At 46.3% G+C, this 14,239-nt stretch overlaps 1 protein-coding gene and 1 non-coding gene across 4 annotated transcripts in view; one reads left to right on the forward strand and one right to left on the reverse strand.

Annotated features, from left to right (window-relative positions):
* The window catches only part of Zcchc17 (zinc finger CCHC-type containing 17), a 41,764-nt gene that overhangs the window by 5,074 nt on the left and 22,451 nt on the right, over window positions 1–14,239 (forward strand). The window contains exons 2-3 of one of the 3 annotated variants that reach the window (XM_032897004.1): window positions 866–986; window positions 5,845–5,902. The exons of 1 other annotated variant lie outside the window; for it this stretch is intronic. In XM_032897004.1, coding sequence (XP_032752895.1) covers window positions 921–986; window positions 5,845–5,902 — 124 coding nt within the window. In that variant the 5' untranslated portion in view covers window positions 866–920. Of the gene's footprint in view, window positions 1–865; window positions 987–5,844; window positions 5,903–14,239 lie in introns of those variants that run through there. One more of the 3 variants, XM_032897005.1, reaches the window with a different exon arrangement.
* LOC116890406 lies at window positions 12,948–13,050 on the reverse strand. Its single transcript, XR_004386608.1, has one exon. It is a non-coding gene; the product is annotated as a U6 spliceosomal RNA (small nuclear RNA).

Genomic DNA, 14,239 nt, shown 5'->3' on the forward strand with positions numbered 1-14,239 from the left:
GCATGCCCATATACCATATATACAAATAAATGTAAATGAAATGAAAAGCACCGACAGCATCCCAGATGAACTAACCTATGTAGACTGAAAGTTCTGTAGCCTAGTGACTGGGTAAGTAACAGATCAGAAGAAGTGACATCCAGGTTCCCAGATGTCCCACAGTAAGAATGCTGAGATGGGATGAGAGTCCATTGTGTAGCCTGATGTTACTACTTTTTGGAGGTTATCCATGGCCTGTCTGCACATTTCTTTCTTTGTGTTTCTGAGGATGAACTTAGGGTTTCATGCTGAGTGCTAGACAACTCTGCCATTGGGCTCCATAGCCAACCCTCTTCATTATTCCTCATTTATATGTGTTATATATGTGTTCATGTGTGTGTGCATGGGTGTATGTGCGTGGGTGGGGATGCATGGAGGCCAGAGGTGGATGTTCAGTGTCTTCCTGATCACTCTTCACCTCACCTTTTGTGGTCGTTTGTTTGAGACTGGGTCTTACTGTGTATCTTTGGCTGTCATGGGGCTGACCTCCAAATCCCAGAGGTCTGCCTCCTGTGCCTTCCGAGTGCGGTGATTAAAGGTGCAATCACCAGGACTGACCTCTTTACCTTTTCAAATCCACTAAGTCCATTCACTAAGCCTAGAGCTCAGGAATTTGGCTAGGCTATCTGGTCCGTAGATCACTGACTTGGGATCCAGCTGTCTATACCTCGTACCACTGTGGTTACCGACCCATGCCACTGAGTCTGGATTTGTATGTATCTGAACCCACGTTTATACAGTAGGCTCTCTGTGACCGAACCATATCCCCAGCCCCTCCTCCTTCTTTAATACAGATGTCTCTCTAATTGTTGTTTCTTTCCGAAAGGACGTTTGAATTAGCTTTAGCGGAAGAGAAATGGAGGAGCCGTAGACTATTAAGGATGAATTCAGGAAGGCCTGAGACCATGGAAAACTTGCCTGCACTATATACTATTTTTCAAGGAGAGGTATGTTTTACAATTTGAAACTTCCCTTTTAGAGTGTGGAAGCATTCGAGGGAGGAAAGCATCCGGGTTATCCCATTTGAAACTATCTTTGATGGGAAATGCTCTGGGGCCTGGGACATGCAGACCTTCACTGAGCTACAGACTTCTGGGTACTTACACCTCAGAGCCTCTCTGCCTTAGAGTTTAAACTTTTTATTTTCACAAAGCGGGTCCCTTTACCAGTCTTTTTTCAATTTAGCAGATGGAATTGTTATCTATTTGGTGCCAAAGCTGGAAATGTGGTCATTGTACTTGATTTCATCCTTTGATTTGCCGTTGGTCCTTGCTCTCTCCCTCCTTCATGAGTCCTAATTAAACCTCCAGTCTGTGAGGTGATCCGTGCCTCTGCTGCCCTGTAGTCCAAATTCTGCCTCTCTTGCTTGGCTCTGACTGGAGTTGCCTGCTTCCATTGTAGCCCCTCTACAATCTGCTCATGACTGCACCCAGATTATCATTCCAAAACAGGTTATGCCCAGAAATGTGACTCAGTTGGTAGAGTGCTTACCCAGCATGCACTTGGGTTCCATTCCCAACCCCACAAAAGCCAGGGTGTGCTGCTGTGAGCCTGTAATCCTAGCAGTGCGGAGGACCAGGAGTTCCGCTCAGCTGTCGGGCTTGGTGGCAAGCTCTGTGCCTGCTAAGCCACTCGACAGCCCTGGTTCTGTTTAATTTTGAGGCTGGGCCTTACTCTGTAGCCTAGTCTGGTCCCAAACTTACTTTGCAGTCAAGCCTTGGTTTCAAGTCACAGCAGTACTCCAGTGTCAGCCTTCCACATATTGGGAATTATGAGCGTGAGTGCTTGGCCTAATGTATGTTTTTATGGATCATCATTAAGAAGGGTGGTCTGAGGGGAGGTAGAATTTCACAGCCTTTCAAAAAAATTTATTGAGATAGGGTCTCACTTTGTAGTCCTGGCTGGCCTAGAACTCACCATTTAGACCAAATTGGTCTCAAACTCAAGAGATCCACCTACTTCTGTCTCCTGGGTGCTGGGATTAAAGGTGTATGTCATTGACACAGCCAGCCTTTAATTTTTTCTTTGTGTTCTAGACAAGGTCTGTACAAGGTAATCAAGGTTGATCTCTATCTTCCTTAGGATTTCTGTTGCTTTGATAAAACACCATAACCAAAAGCAACTTGGGGAGGAAAGGGTTTATTTTACTTCCACATCACAGTCTAAATAAGAAGTCAGGGCGGAGAGTCAGGTAGAAGCCTGGAAATAGGAACTGATGTAGAGGCCGGGGAAGAAGGCTGCTTTTGCCTTGTTCCCCTGGGCTTGTTTAACCTGCTTTCTTATTACAACTCAGGACTGCCTGCCCAGGCATGACTCTGCCCACAATGGGATGGGCACTCCACATAAATCATTAATCAAGAAAATGCCCCCACAGGCCTCTGGTGAAGGCATCTTCTCAGTTGAGGTTCCTTCTTCCTGGATGAGCTTGGGCCGTGTTGACAACAGACAAGACAGTCTACAAGTCTAGTTGTGTGGTCCAGGCCAGCTTGGAACTCGTGATTCCCTTCCCGCTAGCTCCAGAGTGCTGAAGAACTCGGTAGTCATGATGCTTTCTCGGCAGCACATGGTGCACGGTTCTCAGACACACTGGTGCATGCTGGTTAGTGGATGCTTCCCAGTCTGCTCTCTGTACTTGACAAGTGCAGGCAAGGGGATCTTATTTGTGTAGGCTAGCCTGGGCTACAGAGTGACAGCCTGTCTTGAACAAACCAATTAAAAGAACAGTCCCGGGAGGCAGAGGCAGGTAGATCTATGAGTCTGAGTTCAGCCTGGTCTACAGAATGAGCTCATCAGCTAATATTTACATGGAGGACCAGTTTACATTAAGATTGAAACCAATGGCCAGGTGTTTATCCCAGCATTTGGGAAGTAGAGGCAGCCTAATCTCTGAGTGCAAGATCGGCCTGGTGTACAAAATAAATTTTAGGCCAGCCAGAGCTACAAAGTATGACCCCATCAAAAAACACACTTGAAAACAAGTAAAATTAAAAAAAAAAACTTCCGAAGTGTGCTAGTGTGTGTGCTTGTGCAACCGAGTGCGTGTGCCCCAGTGCGTGAGACACACACACACACACACACACACACACACACACACACACACACACACACAGTGTTATGAATTTCTTCGTAAAAGTAACTCCTTTTAGAAGGTGAGAGGCTCTTCTCAGAAACTCGGTAATCCCCCAGTGGTTAATGAATGACCAGGCTATGTTCTAAATCTGCCAAGTCTGCTCTCTCCAATCTAGCTGGGACTGATTGCAGGGTCGCGCTGAAATGCATGTATGAAGGAACCAGGAGCCATGTGAGAGAACGTTTTAAGAGAGCGGCAGTGGAGAGGAGGCCAGGTCAGGGTGTCTGGATGCTTCTGCTACAGCGATAGCCACAGTGGCAGTTTTACTTCACCAATGCCTTGGAATGATTTATCTCAGAAATCCATATTCTTTTAAAAACAGGTTAGGCATTTTTTTTCTTTCTTTTTCCTTTTTGAGACAAGATTTCTCTGTGTGTCCCTGAGTGTTCTAGAGCTAGCTCTGTAGACCAGGCTGGCCTCCAACTCAGAGATTAGATGCCCTTGCCTTTGCCTCCTTAGTGCTGAGATGACAGGTGCGTGCCCCCTCCTCCCAGTAGGCATCTGTTTCATAAGTTGTTTCTATTTCATTCTCACTGGCTTGGTACCTGGTATACATAGCTGGTATAGAAATGATGGTGTACAACTGTCCCTCCGGCTGGTAGTGTGAGTTGTCCTTAGCAGGGATGGTGGCAGTGTTTAGTGCCTGAGCAGGTGCAAAGTCAGTATCCATTTTCTTCTCATCCTCTGAGATCTGCCGCCAGTGTCTGTTAAACATGGCGGGGGTGCAAGGACAGCAGTGGGACCTAGGGTTTGTCTGAGATTCACCACAGACAAAGGAGATGCCAGAGGACGATCAGTGTTGGTAGAAATGTCACTGGAGTCAAATTAAAGAATGTTCCCGGGGGTTGGGGATTTAGGCCAGGGGTAGAGCGCTTGCCTAGGAAGCGCAAGGCCCGGGGTTCGGTCCCCAGATATCAAAAAAAAAAAAAAAAAAAAAAAGAATGTTCCGTGCCTGCATGTGCTACTCTCCAACGCTGAACCAGGAGTCCTGAGCCTGGGTTTCATCATTTACATTGTGAGGAGATCAGGTTTCAGGACCAACACAGGCTCTTATCTAAAGAAGGAAAGTCATTTTACCCAAGGCCTGAGTTTCTGTTGAGATAATGGCTGAATTTCTCCCCTCACCCGCCCTCCTGAGTCATTTGAGTGATTATTCTTGGGACCCCAGGAAGACAGTGTGCTCATCCGTGGCAGGTGCCATCCTGTTCATTTCAACTCTGACGGCACCCTAGGCGACACGGGGGAGACACCTGGTGCAGGAAGGAGGCAAGAACACCTTTCCTCACTGAAGACTTGCACGCTTTTCCTCTGAAGCTCATTACCCTCTCCCTTTGGGAGAGGCAAAATTAAGGTCTGTTATTACCTCTAAAGATGATAATGTGGCCCTGGAGCCTCAGGATTGAGAAGTTATTTTGTCTTAATTTATGACAGCGAGGTGGTTTGGGCCCTAACTTCCAGATGGTGTTGTTGAGTTTCTCAGATAACCATGATCCTTAGTAGTGCCAGTATGAGCCTGCTCACCTGTCTGTCTGTCAGAATCCCAGAGCAATATCAAAGTGCTTTAGCTGAGACATTTGCTTTTATTTTTGTTAAAAATGGGAAGATTTGGGGCTGGAAAGATGGCCCAGTGGTTAAGAGTATTTGCTGCTCTTACAGAGGACAACAAAGGTTCTTTAGCTGGTACCCACATGGTGGCCTGTGACCATCTGTAACTCCAGTTCATGGCGATCCAGTGTCCTTTCTGATCTTTCTAGGCAACAAGCATGTGCATAGGGTGCATGCACTAATGCAGGCAAACACTGATTCATAAAATAAATATAATTTTTCTTTAAAAAATGGGAGATAGTTCTCCATCTGGGACCATTTTCACAAGGAACAAACTGCTTTGTGAACTTGGGTGTTTGGCATCTCTGGCCTTCAGTTATTTCATTTGAAAAACTGAGAGGATGGATCAGCTTATGTCTTTGTTGTTTGAGACAGAATTCCACTCTGCCAATACACATGAGCTCACGGCAGTCTTCCTGCTCCTCCAAACCTTTTTCCCTGTCCCCACCCCCTCAGGCTGTGCACACTGTGCCTGGCTGGACCAGCTCATTTTAATGTCTTTTCTAGCATCTTCTCTTACCTTTTAAAAATACTTATCTTTATGTCATGCGTATGTGTGCTTCCCTTTGCGTGTGTGCCTATGCACCACAGGCATGCAGTGCCCTTACAGACCTGCAGAGGGCACTGGAGATGCAGATGGCTGCCAGCCGCCCTGTGGGTGCCGGGAACTGAACCTGCGTCCTCTATATGAACAAGTGCTCTTAACCCTGAGCCATCTCTCCAGCCCCTTTAGTAGCTTTCTTAAAGCCCTTCTGGTTCTGACTTGTTGTGATCTCTTAATTGTATTGTTTTGTTGTTGTTTTGTTTGTTTGTTTTGTTTGAAACTGTTTTATCCTTACTTTCCCATAGCTTATTCCTTTGTATACCTCAGGAGAATAGAATGTTAGGGTTATAACCCTTTCTTCATGGTGGCTCTGGAAAGAATACAGTTTCACCTCATGGTCGGCCATGCCTTCTATACAGTGAATTGGAGGCCTGCCTGCATTACCTGAGATCCTCTGTCAAAAACAATAAAGAGGAAAGATTGATTCTCAGTTGTGCAACATTGATTTTTTATTTTGTCTTTATAGGTTGCTATGGTGACAGACTATGGAGCTTTTATCAAAATCCCAGGCTGTCGGAAGCAAGGTGGGAGCCCTTACGGGGATTCAGCCCTTCCCCGTACTCGTTCTGTGGCCCCACATCCTCGCTCCAGGACCTACATTTTTCAGATAGTTGCTTGTTTATTTTACTCTGTTCTCAGTGGAGCGATAGGGATAAAGAGGTGTGTGTGTGTGTGTGTGTGTGTGTGTGTGTGTGTGTGTGTGTGTGTGCGCGCGCGCGCGCACTGCGTACATGCCTTGATCTTCGGCTTACCAGCCTCTGCTAACTGAGCACCAGATTGATGTTTGTTTTTAGAAGAGACTGGAGAAGCATTTTAGCCGTATGTGGTGGCTCAAGCTTGTAACTCAGCGCCCAGGAAGCAGAGGAAGGAGGGCTGCCACAAGTTCGAGAGCAACCAAAGACTACAGAGTGAGGCTCTGTCTCAAAAGTTAAAGCCACAACAACAAAGGAGCGAAGGAGATGGCTCTGAGAACACGAGGAATTGTGTTCACTCCCCAGCACCCACATAAACAGCCAGGCCCGGCCTCCATTGTGGTAACCCCAGCACTGGAAGGCAGAGACAGTGGATCCTGAGAGCTCACTGGCTGCCCTGCCCAGCATAAACTGCAACCATCATGTTCAGTGAGAGACACTGACTAAGGGCACACACGACAGCAGAAGGTACCAGAGGAAGACATCTGATGTCCTACTGTGGCTCCTGCATGCACATGTGCACTTACACACACACACACACACACACACACACACACACACACACACACACACACACCCCTGGAAACACAAAAGTAGGCTGATCTCGGAGACAATAGAATGAAGAAATGAAAAATGAATCTTGCCGTGTACCATGGAGCATCCTACGATAGCCTAAGAGAGACGAATGCAGGAGGACTGAACTTGGAGCTAGTGAGGACCACGTGATTAAAAACTGCACGTCATAGCTTATGCCTTTAATTCCAGCTCTCCGGGGTCTATTACGGGAGTATCACACTTGAGTGTGAGACCAGCTCCTGCCATGAGACCCGGCCACAGAAACAGGAGCAGGCTCAGTAGGTAAAGACACCTGTCATGGAGAGTCAGAGGACCTGAGTTCAAAGTGCTGCCCCCATGTGGTAGAAGGAGAGAATTGACTCTTGCAAGTTCTCAGACCTCCACGTGTGTCCCCGTCACACCCATACAATTAGTAAAAACATAATAAAAGCAAACCAGTAAAAACTAAAAGGTTGGTTGGCATGGTAGCATACACTTTTAATCTTAGCATTCAGGAAACACAGGCAGGGGGATCTCAGTAAGTTCCTGGCCCTCCAAAGCTATAGTGAGAGGCTCTATCCCAAAAACTCAAATCAACCACAAACAAAAGCAAACATGAAGCAAGGCAGATCTCAGTTTACTGACGTGGGAAGAATCTAAAGTAATAAGAATTTAAAACCAGTCGCAGAGCGTTCGTGGGCATGCCCTCTCTTCCCCTTTCACCCCTTTAAAGAGTGCACCGTCTCTGTGTTTTAAATGACTGTTCGTTCAGAAACTATTGAACACATCCTCCCACGGGCCTCCTGTGGGGAGTTGGCTTGCGAGAGGAAGTACAGAGGAGAGGGATTTTTCAGCCTTTGGAGTCTTTCATAGTTTTTTTTTCTGTCACAAAGCTGCAGATCTGTGGCTCCATTAGCCTCGGTGACAACTGTGTGGCACATTTCATCCTTGCGTTTAGTGGCTTGCCCGTGGTCTTCAGGCTGGCAGGCAGCAGTCTGTAATTAAGTTCCGGGTTTTACGTTGGCTGGGACTGGGAAGGTGAGCTCATCCCACCCTCAGGACTCACTCCTCTTTCTGCCTAAAGACAGATTTTCTCGTTAGTGTGCTCGCCATGGCTGCTGGTGCCAATTTCATGTGGGCATTTATGTGACACTTTGGGGACAGTGTCGAGAGGAAAAGCCTGCTACCTTTCAGCAGTCAGTTTTCACCTCACTCGTGGCTGTTCCCTGTCAGACCATACCTGTGATAGTGGCTGACAGCTTACAAGTGCATCTGTCAGGCTGACAGCTGTGTCAGACGCGCAGCGAGAGCTCAGGAAGCCAGATAATTAGGCGGGGATCTGAGCTCTGATCCTAACGTCCTATGTAGGTGTGCTGGATAACTGGGCAGACGACTTCGCTACAGCGTGTCTAGCTTCTCCAAAGAGGGACATCATTAGGTGTGGCCTTGGAGGATCTGAGCAATGAGTTAACTGGTCTGATCAGAATGTAGCATCTGTCTTTTAGGGAGGTGCTAATTTGAATTACTTTCTCAGAGTCCGTTCTTAGAATCCTTTAACTGCTATCAAGTTAAAGACACCTTCCTGATATTCAGGTCAAAACTAGTCTTTCTTTTTTTTTTTTTTTAACATTCATCCGTTTTGTGTGTGTGAATGGGGGGGGGGTGGGGCTTGAGGACGTGCCGTACATTTGTGTGGAAGTCAGACTATAACTTGGAGGTACTCTCCCTCTACCGTGTGGGCTCTGGGTTTGACCTCAGGCCGTCAGGATGGTGGCAAGTGCCTTACCCACTGAACCCTCTCCCTGGCCCTAACCTCGCCTCTGTGGTGTTGCTCAATAGAAATCAGTGTGCTGGTTGTAATGTTAGAGATTTGCTCTAAGTAGTTGTGTCACACAAACCAGATTTTTCACTTTTTTTAGATACCAACAAGATATTCAACAACTCTCAGTTCTGTTCTGACATATCAACCTTGACTTGATATCAGGTCCAAATGTTAAAGGGATTCTGTCCCACGAGATTGCCATCTCTCAGGTACCCCTAAAGATGACCAGCCAGTCTAACTTGGAGGTGTCCATGACCCCCTACTTAAGTTTGGTAATTAATGTAGATCAGGTATTGTGTTCACCTATAATTCCAGCACATGGCAAATAAAGGCAGAGATCAGAAATCAGGCCAGCCTTGCTACATAATGAATTGGAGGCCAACCTAACCTGGGCTACACGAAACTCTTTAAAAACCAAATGAGCAGGGTAAGTGAGGCACTCCTTCACTCCCAGCCCTCAGGAGGAGGCAGAGGCAGACAGGTCTTCGTTCCAGGCCAGCCAAAGCTATTTTGTAAGCCCCTGTCGCAAACAAACAAAACACCAAAGTAAAAGTTCACATAACTCATCAGAGCGTTCGTTCACCCTTGCTGGTTTACAGTAAATGCAGTTCAGGAACAAACAAACAGCGGAGGTGAGTGGAGTGGGGCGAAGGCGCTTGTGAAGTCTGCTCTCTCCAGCACTGCCATACTCTGTGCCGACGCATGAGCTGCATGGATGCGTGCAGGGACTGCTGTGTAGACAGATACGTGCAGGGACTGTTGTGTAGACAGATACGTGCAGGGACTGTTGTGTGACAGATACGTGCAGGGACTGCTGTGTAGACAGATATGTGCAGGGACTGCTGTGTAGACAGATATGTGCAGGGACTGTTGTATGACAGATACGTGCAGGGACTGCTGTGTAGACAGATATGTGCAGGGACTGCTGTGTAGACAGATATGTGCAGGGACTGCTGTGTAGACAGATATGTGCAGGGACTGTTGTGTGACAGATACGTGCAGGGACTGTTGTGTGACAGATACGTGCAGGGACTGCTGTGTAGACAGATATGTGCAGGGACTGTTGTGTAGACAGATACGTGCAGGGACTATTGTATGACAGATACATGCAGGGACTGTTGTGTGACAGATACGTGCAGGGACTGCTGTGTGACAGATACGTGCAGGGACTGTTGTGTAGACAGATACGTGCAGGGACTGTTCTGAAGGCCGCTTGCTCCCCACTCCTCCTACATTCCTGGCTCTGGGAGTTGGATGGATGGCACTGAGTGTTCCAGGCCTCCCATTATTGGATTCTTCCTGTGACCACCGCGGCCAGAGACTATGTCACCTTGCTGGCATAAACTCGGGTATGATCAAAGGGGGCTTCTTAAAACTAGTAAAACATAGTCCTGTTATTCAGATAATCATGTTTCATGGATTCTTTGCTGGAAAAAAGGACAAAGACAAAACAGTACACACACACACACACACACACACACACACACACACACACACATGTATTTTCAGGTTTTATTATTATCGTTGGCATACATGGGTGTCACAGTGCGCATGTGGATGTCAGAGGACAGTTTTTGAGAGTCAGTTCTCTTCTTCCACATTAGTGATGCTGCCTCTTACTTCTGCCTGGTTGTATACTCTAGGCTGGCTGCCTGTGAGCTTCCGGGCAACTCCCCTGACAGTGCTGGAATTACAGACATGAGCCACTGCAGTTGGCTTTTTGTGTGTTGGTTCCAGGGATTGAACCGGGGTCCTCAGGCTTGCAATCAGTTAGCTGCTGAGCCAGCTTGCTGCCATTTTTAATCTTTTGAGGCAAGTTCTCACACTATATCCTGGACTAGCACTCACAATAATCCTTTTGCATTAGGTCTAGATGACGGGATTATGTGTAAATGCCAGTCTACCCAGCCCAATGTATCTTTATGTTTCATGTGTTACCATGTCTGCAGTCCAGTGCTGTACTGCTGGTTTTTGTTTTGACCATTAAGTGTAAAATAGCTACATTGCTTGCAGCTGTCATAGTAACAGTGGAGCCCTATCCGACTACATACAGGAGGAAGTTAAAGCAGTGTGTAAGGAAGGTAATGAAGACTGCCTTGAATTCACCTAAGCTGCTCAGATGGCTCAGGCCTAGGACAGTGCCTGAGATATACAAGCCATGAGTCTTGTCACATAAACACATGAATTCAATTCCCAGCTCAGTCATTTACTAGCTTCTTGACTTGAGAAAATCACTTGATTTTTGAGTCTTTAGTTTCCTCATCTGTAAAATGGGGATGATTTGCATATTTTAGACTCTGGTTATTTGATTGACTGTCTTTCATTCATCCTCCGATCCACTTTTACCTGTAGTATCCTCTTAGTGAATGTTTGACTATAAGGGCATGGGAAGCATTAACTTCTCTGCCAGTATTATTATCACATGCTATTCACTGGAGACGACTCCAGACAGGCTAGAGAGGGAACGTAGCCCAGAGATAAGGCAGAGTGTTCCTTTTGCCAAACGTATCTGTGGATTGGCAAGTTTGCCTTATGTTCTCTTACCAGTGGAAACAGTGAAAGAGATTAATGCTGAGCCTAAAACAATGGGGAACATTCTAGGCGCTCATGCTTCTCTCTCTCTCTCTCTCTCTCTCTCTCTCCCTCCCTCTCTCTCAAGTGTCAGGGTTGTGTTATTTTCTTCTTGTGCTGACAGACATTCAGTTGGGACTCATTCTGTTAAGTGTCATGTTGGGTTTATTGAACATGACGATAGATTTGATATGCCCTTTGGGCATTTGTGGCTTCATGTCAGGAATCCAGACACAGAAGTTGAGGGTAAAGCTCGCCTCGGGATTCCGTCTGGGAGGGAAGGAAAACGTTTCTGTGTCTGCTGTCTGCACTTGGAGAATCCGCCAGAGTAGAGTGACGAGCTACTGGGTACACTCCATTGTCCCAGCATGGGGGAGGCGGAGGCAGGTGGATCACTGAGGTCAAGGTCATTCTGGGCTACAGAGTGAGTTCCAGGATAGCCAGGGCTACACAGAGAAACCCTGCCTCAAACAAACAAAACAAAACAGAAAGAAACGCTGCATGCTTGGTGAGAGAAGGCCATGCTGTTTAATTGCTAATATTTCCTTGTGGCTTCCAGTAAGTAGGCCTTTAGTTCTAGGGAGGGAATACAATGTTCTGTTGGATATCCTAGGCACATTAATTTCCCTTACATTATACATTAATGATAGAGGAATGGAAGAAGTTTCAGTTGTCAAAGGACTATTGTAGTCAAAAAAGTCCCACTGTGAGGCTTCCCTTTACTTCAGGGCATCTGAATTTGCTCCTCAGACTTTACAGTTAGGCAAGACTGCTCAGTACATCATCGTGGTTGGCGATTAAAAACCCTGGATGCATGAATTATGCTCAGTTTGGAAATTATATGTGGCCTAATTAAAACCATCTTATCTACATACTTACACAGGAGGCTTTTTGGAGAAGAAGTGTCAATCTACTGATTGATCTGTCTTAGATGTAAGAGACCCATTGGCCACAGATGAAGAAGACAGGAGCTTCTAAGACAAGGGATAAATGTGTTGAATTTCAAGCATATATAGACACTTGCATGTGTGCATGCAAGTTAGTTAGAGAGGAAGAGACTCTGGCAGCCAGATGAGGTAGTGCTGGTCCACAAGTGTCAGACTGAGTCTCAGTCAGGCCTCACAAGTCTGAGGCCAGCTGGGTTTACACAGTGAGACCCTGTCTCAAAAACGAGACTAAGGGGTTTGGGGATTTAGCTAAGCAGTAGGCGCTTGCCTGCAAGCGCCAAGGCCCTGGGTTCGATCCCCAGCTCAAAAAAAAAAAAAAAAAAAAAAAAAAAAAACGAAACTAAGAAGCCTCTCAATTGACAAGAGAAGGCGGTTTATTTTAGATATAATTTCTGGCTTATGCTTTAAAGCAGTTACTTATTTTCGTCTTCTCTAGAAATAAATCTCCAAATATTCTTCATTATAAGATATCTGAAAATGAGTGACAGAGTGGGTGTCTGTAAATTGCTTTAACAAAGCAAAAGCACTTAGGGAGGAAAGGGGGTTTTGGGTGGGTTTGTTTGTTTGTTTGTTTGAGACAGGGTTTCTCTGTGTAGCCCTGGCTGTCCTGGAACTCACTATGTAGTCTAGGCTGGCCTTGAACTCCAAGATCCACCTGACTCTTCCATCCAAGTACATGTGCTACCACCCTGCCAGGAAAGGGTTTACTTCAGCCTACATCTCTCAGATCACACTCTATCAGCCGAGGGAACCTGGAGCAGAAACTGAAGCAGAGGCCGTGGAGGAGTGCTGCTTACTGACTCGCTCAGCCCACTCTCTTACAGCATCCAGGACCACCTGCCTGGTTCCTTAAGTCAGTGTGTTAGGGACATTTTCTTGTTGAGGTGCCCCCTTCCCAGATGACTCTAGCTGGTGTTAAGTTGACAGAAATCTGCCCAGCACAGACACTATATCCCCTGTTAGCATTTTTTGAGTAATTAGCATTTTAAAGATTCACCTTTAGGCATTTATAGTCACGCTATGTAACTTTGCTAATCTTCTCTGTATCATTCCAATTTTAGTATATGTGCTGCCGAAGCGAGCACTACGCTATGTAACTTTGAACTTTTTTTTCTTTTTTTTTTTTTCAGAGCTGGGGACTGAACCCAGGGCCTTGCGTTTGCTAGGCAAGTGCTCTACCACTGAGCTAAATCCCCAACCCCGCTATGTATCTTTGGATCGTACTTTTATTTTGCCGTGGAAAATGCTGGATATACACAGTTCTGCACACATTTTTACTATGAAATAAATCACTGGCATGTTTGGCTGGCTCTTCTGGCGACAGCCCAGGGCTGATGTAATTGCTCGCATTGGGTGTTAGTTTGCTTCTAGATTCTCCTGGCATGATGCGTTGTGCCAGCATGGCAGCCTGCATCAGTAGCTGCCCCAGCCACTCAGGCGACTAAGGCAAGTACATGCATCTGCATGGTCAAAGGTCAGCCTGAGTGCACAGCACAATGCAGCCTGGTTATTTTCTTAGGCTGGATTCCTAGAAGTAGTTATGGCGAGATCGATAGCCAGGTCTGGTGCGAAGGGACAGACGTGTTTTTGACTGATATTGCCAAGGACTTCTAGTTTCTTCCTCCGTTAGTACCAGATGTATCAGGTGTTTGTGTTTTGTTTTGCTTTTAAAGAAGGGCTGTCCATTCATAGCCTCAAGCTCTGACCTCTCTCCCACGAGCTTAGATGATTTAGCCCAGTTTATGCCTCTAGACTTCTTCTGTTCTTTCCTTTTCCCTGGCAGACTCCTGACACCTACTGGTCAGGCTGTGTGTTTACAGCAGTTTGTAGTTGGTAGCTGTTGTTTTTGAGATGAATGATTGATTGGCATAAGTGGTTCCTTGTTTCTCCACCCAAACAGCCAATGTCTGTGGTCAGGAGGGTGGAGTTCCTTGATTGACTAGACTCTATCTTGTGCCCACTGCAGGGGATTTCCTTGGGATATAGAAAGAAGGTTGTTCTCTGAAGGAATTCACCTTCAACAGTCAGGAAGGGGGTATTTTAAAATTATTAAGGGGCTTGGTGGTTAAGAGCGTGTTAGTTGTTTTTGTGTGTGGGGTTGTTGTCATTGCTGCTATTGTTGTTCTGGTTTTTCAAGACAGGGTTTTTCTGTGTAGCCCTGGCTGTCCTGGAACTCACTCTGTAGACCAGGCTGGCCTTGAACTCAGAGCTCTGCCTGCTTCTGCCTCCTGAGTGCCACTGCCCAGTGTATTTCATGTTTTGAGACAAGTCTCT

This window comes from Rattus rattus, chromosome 1 (assembly GCF_011064425.1).
Source record: "Rattus rattus isolate New Zealand chromosome 1, Rrattus_CSIRO_v1, whole genome shotgun sequence".
NCBI lineage: Eukaryota > Metazoa > Chordata > Mammalia > Rodentia > Muridae > Rattus > Rattus rattus.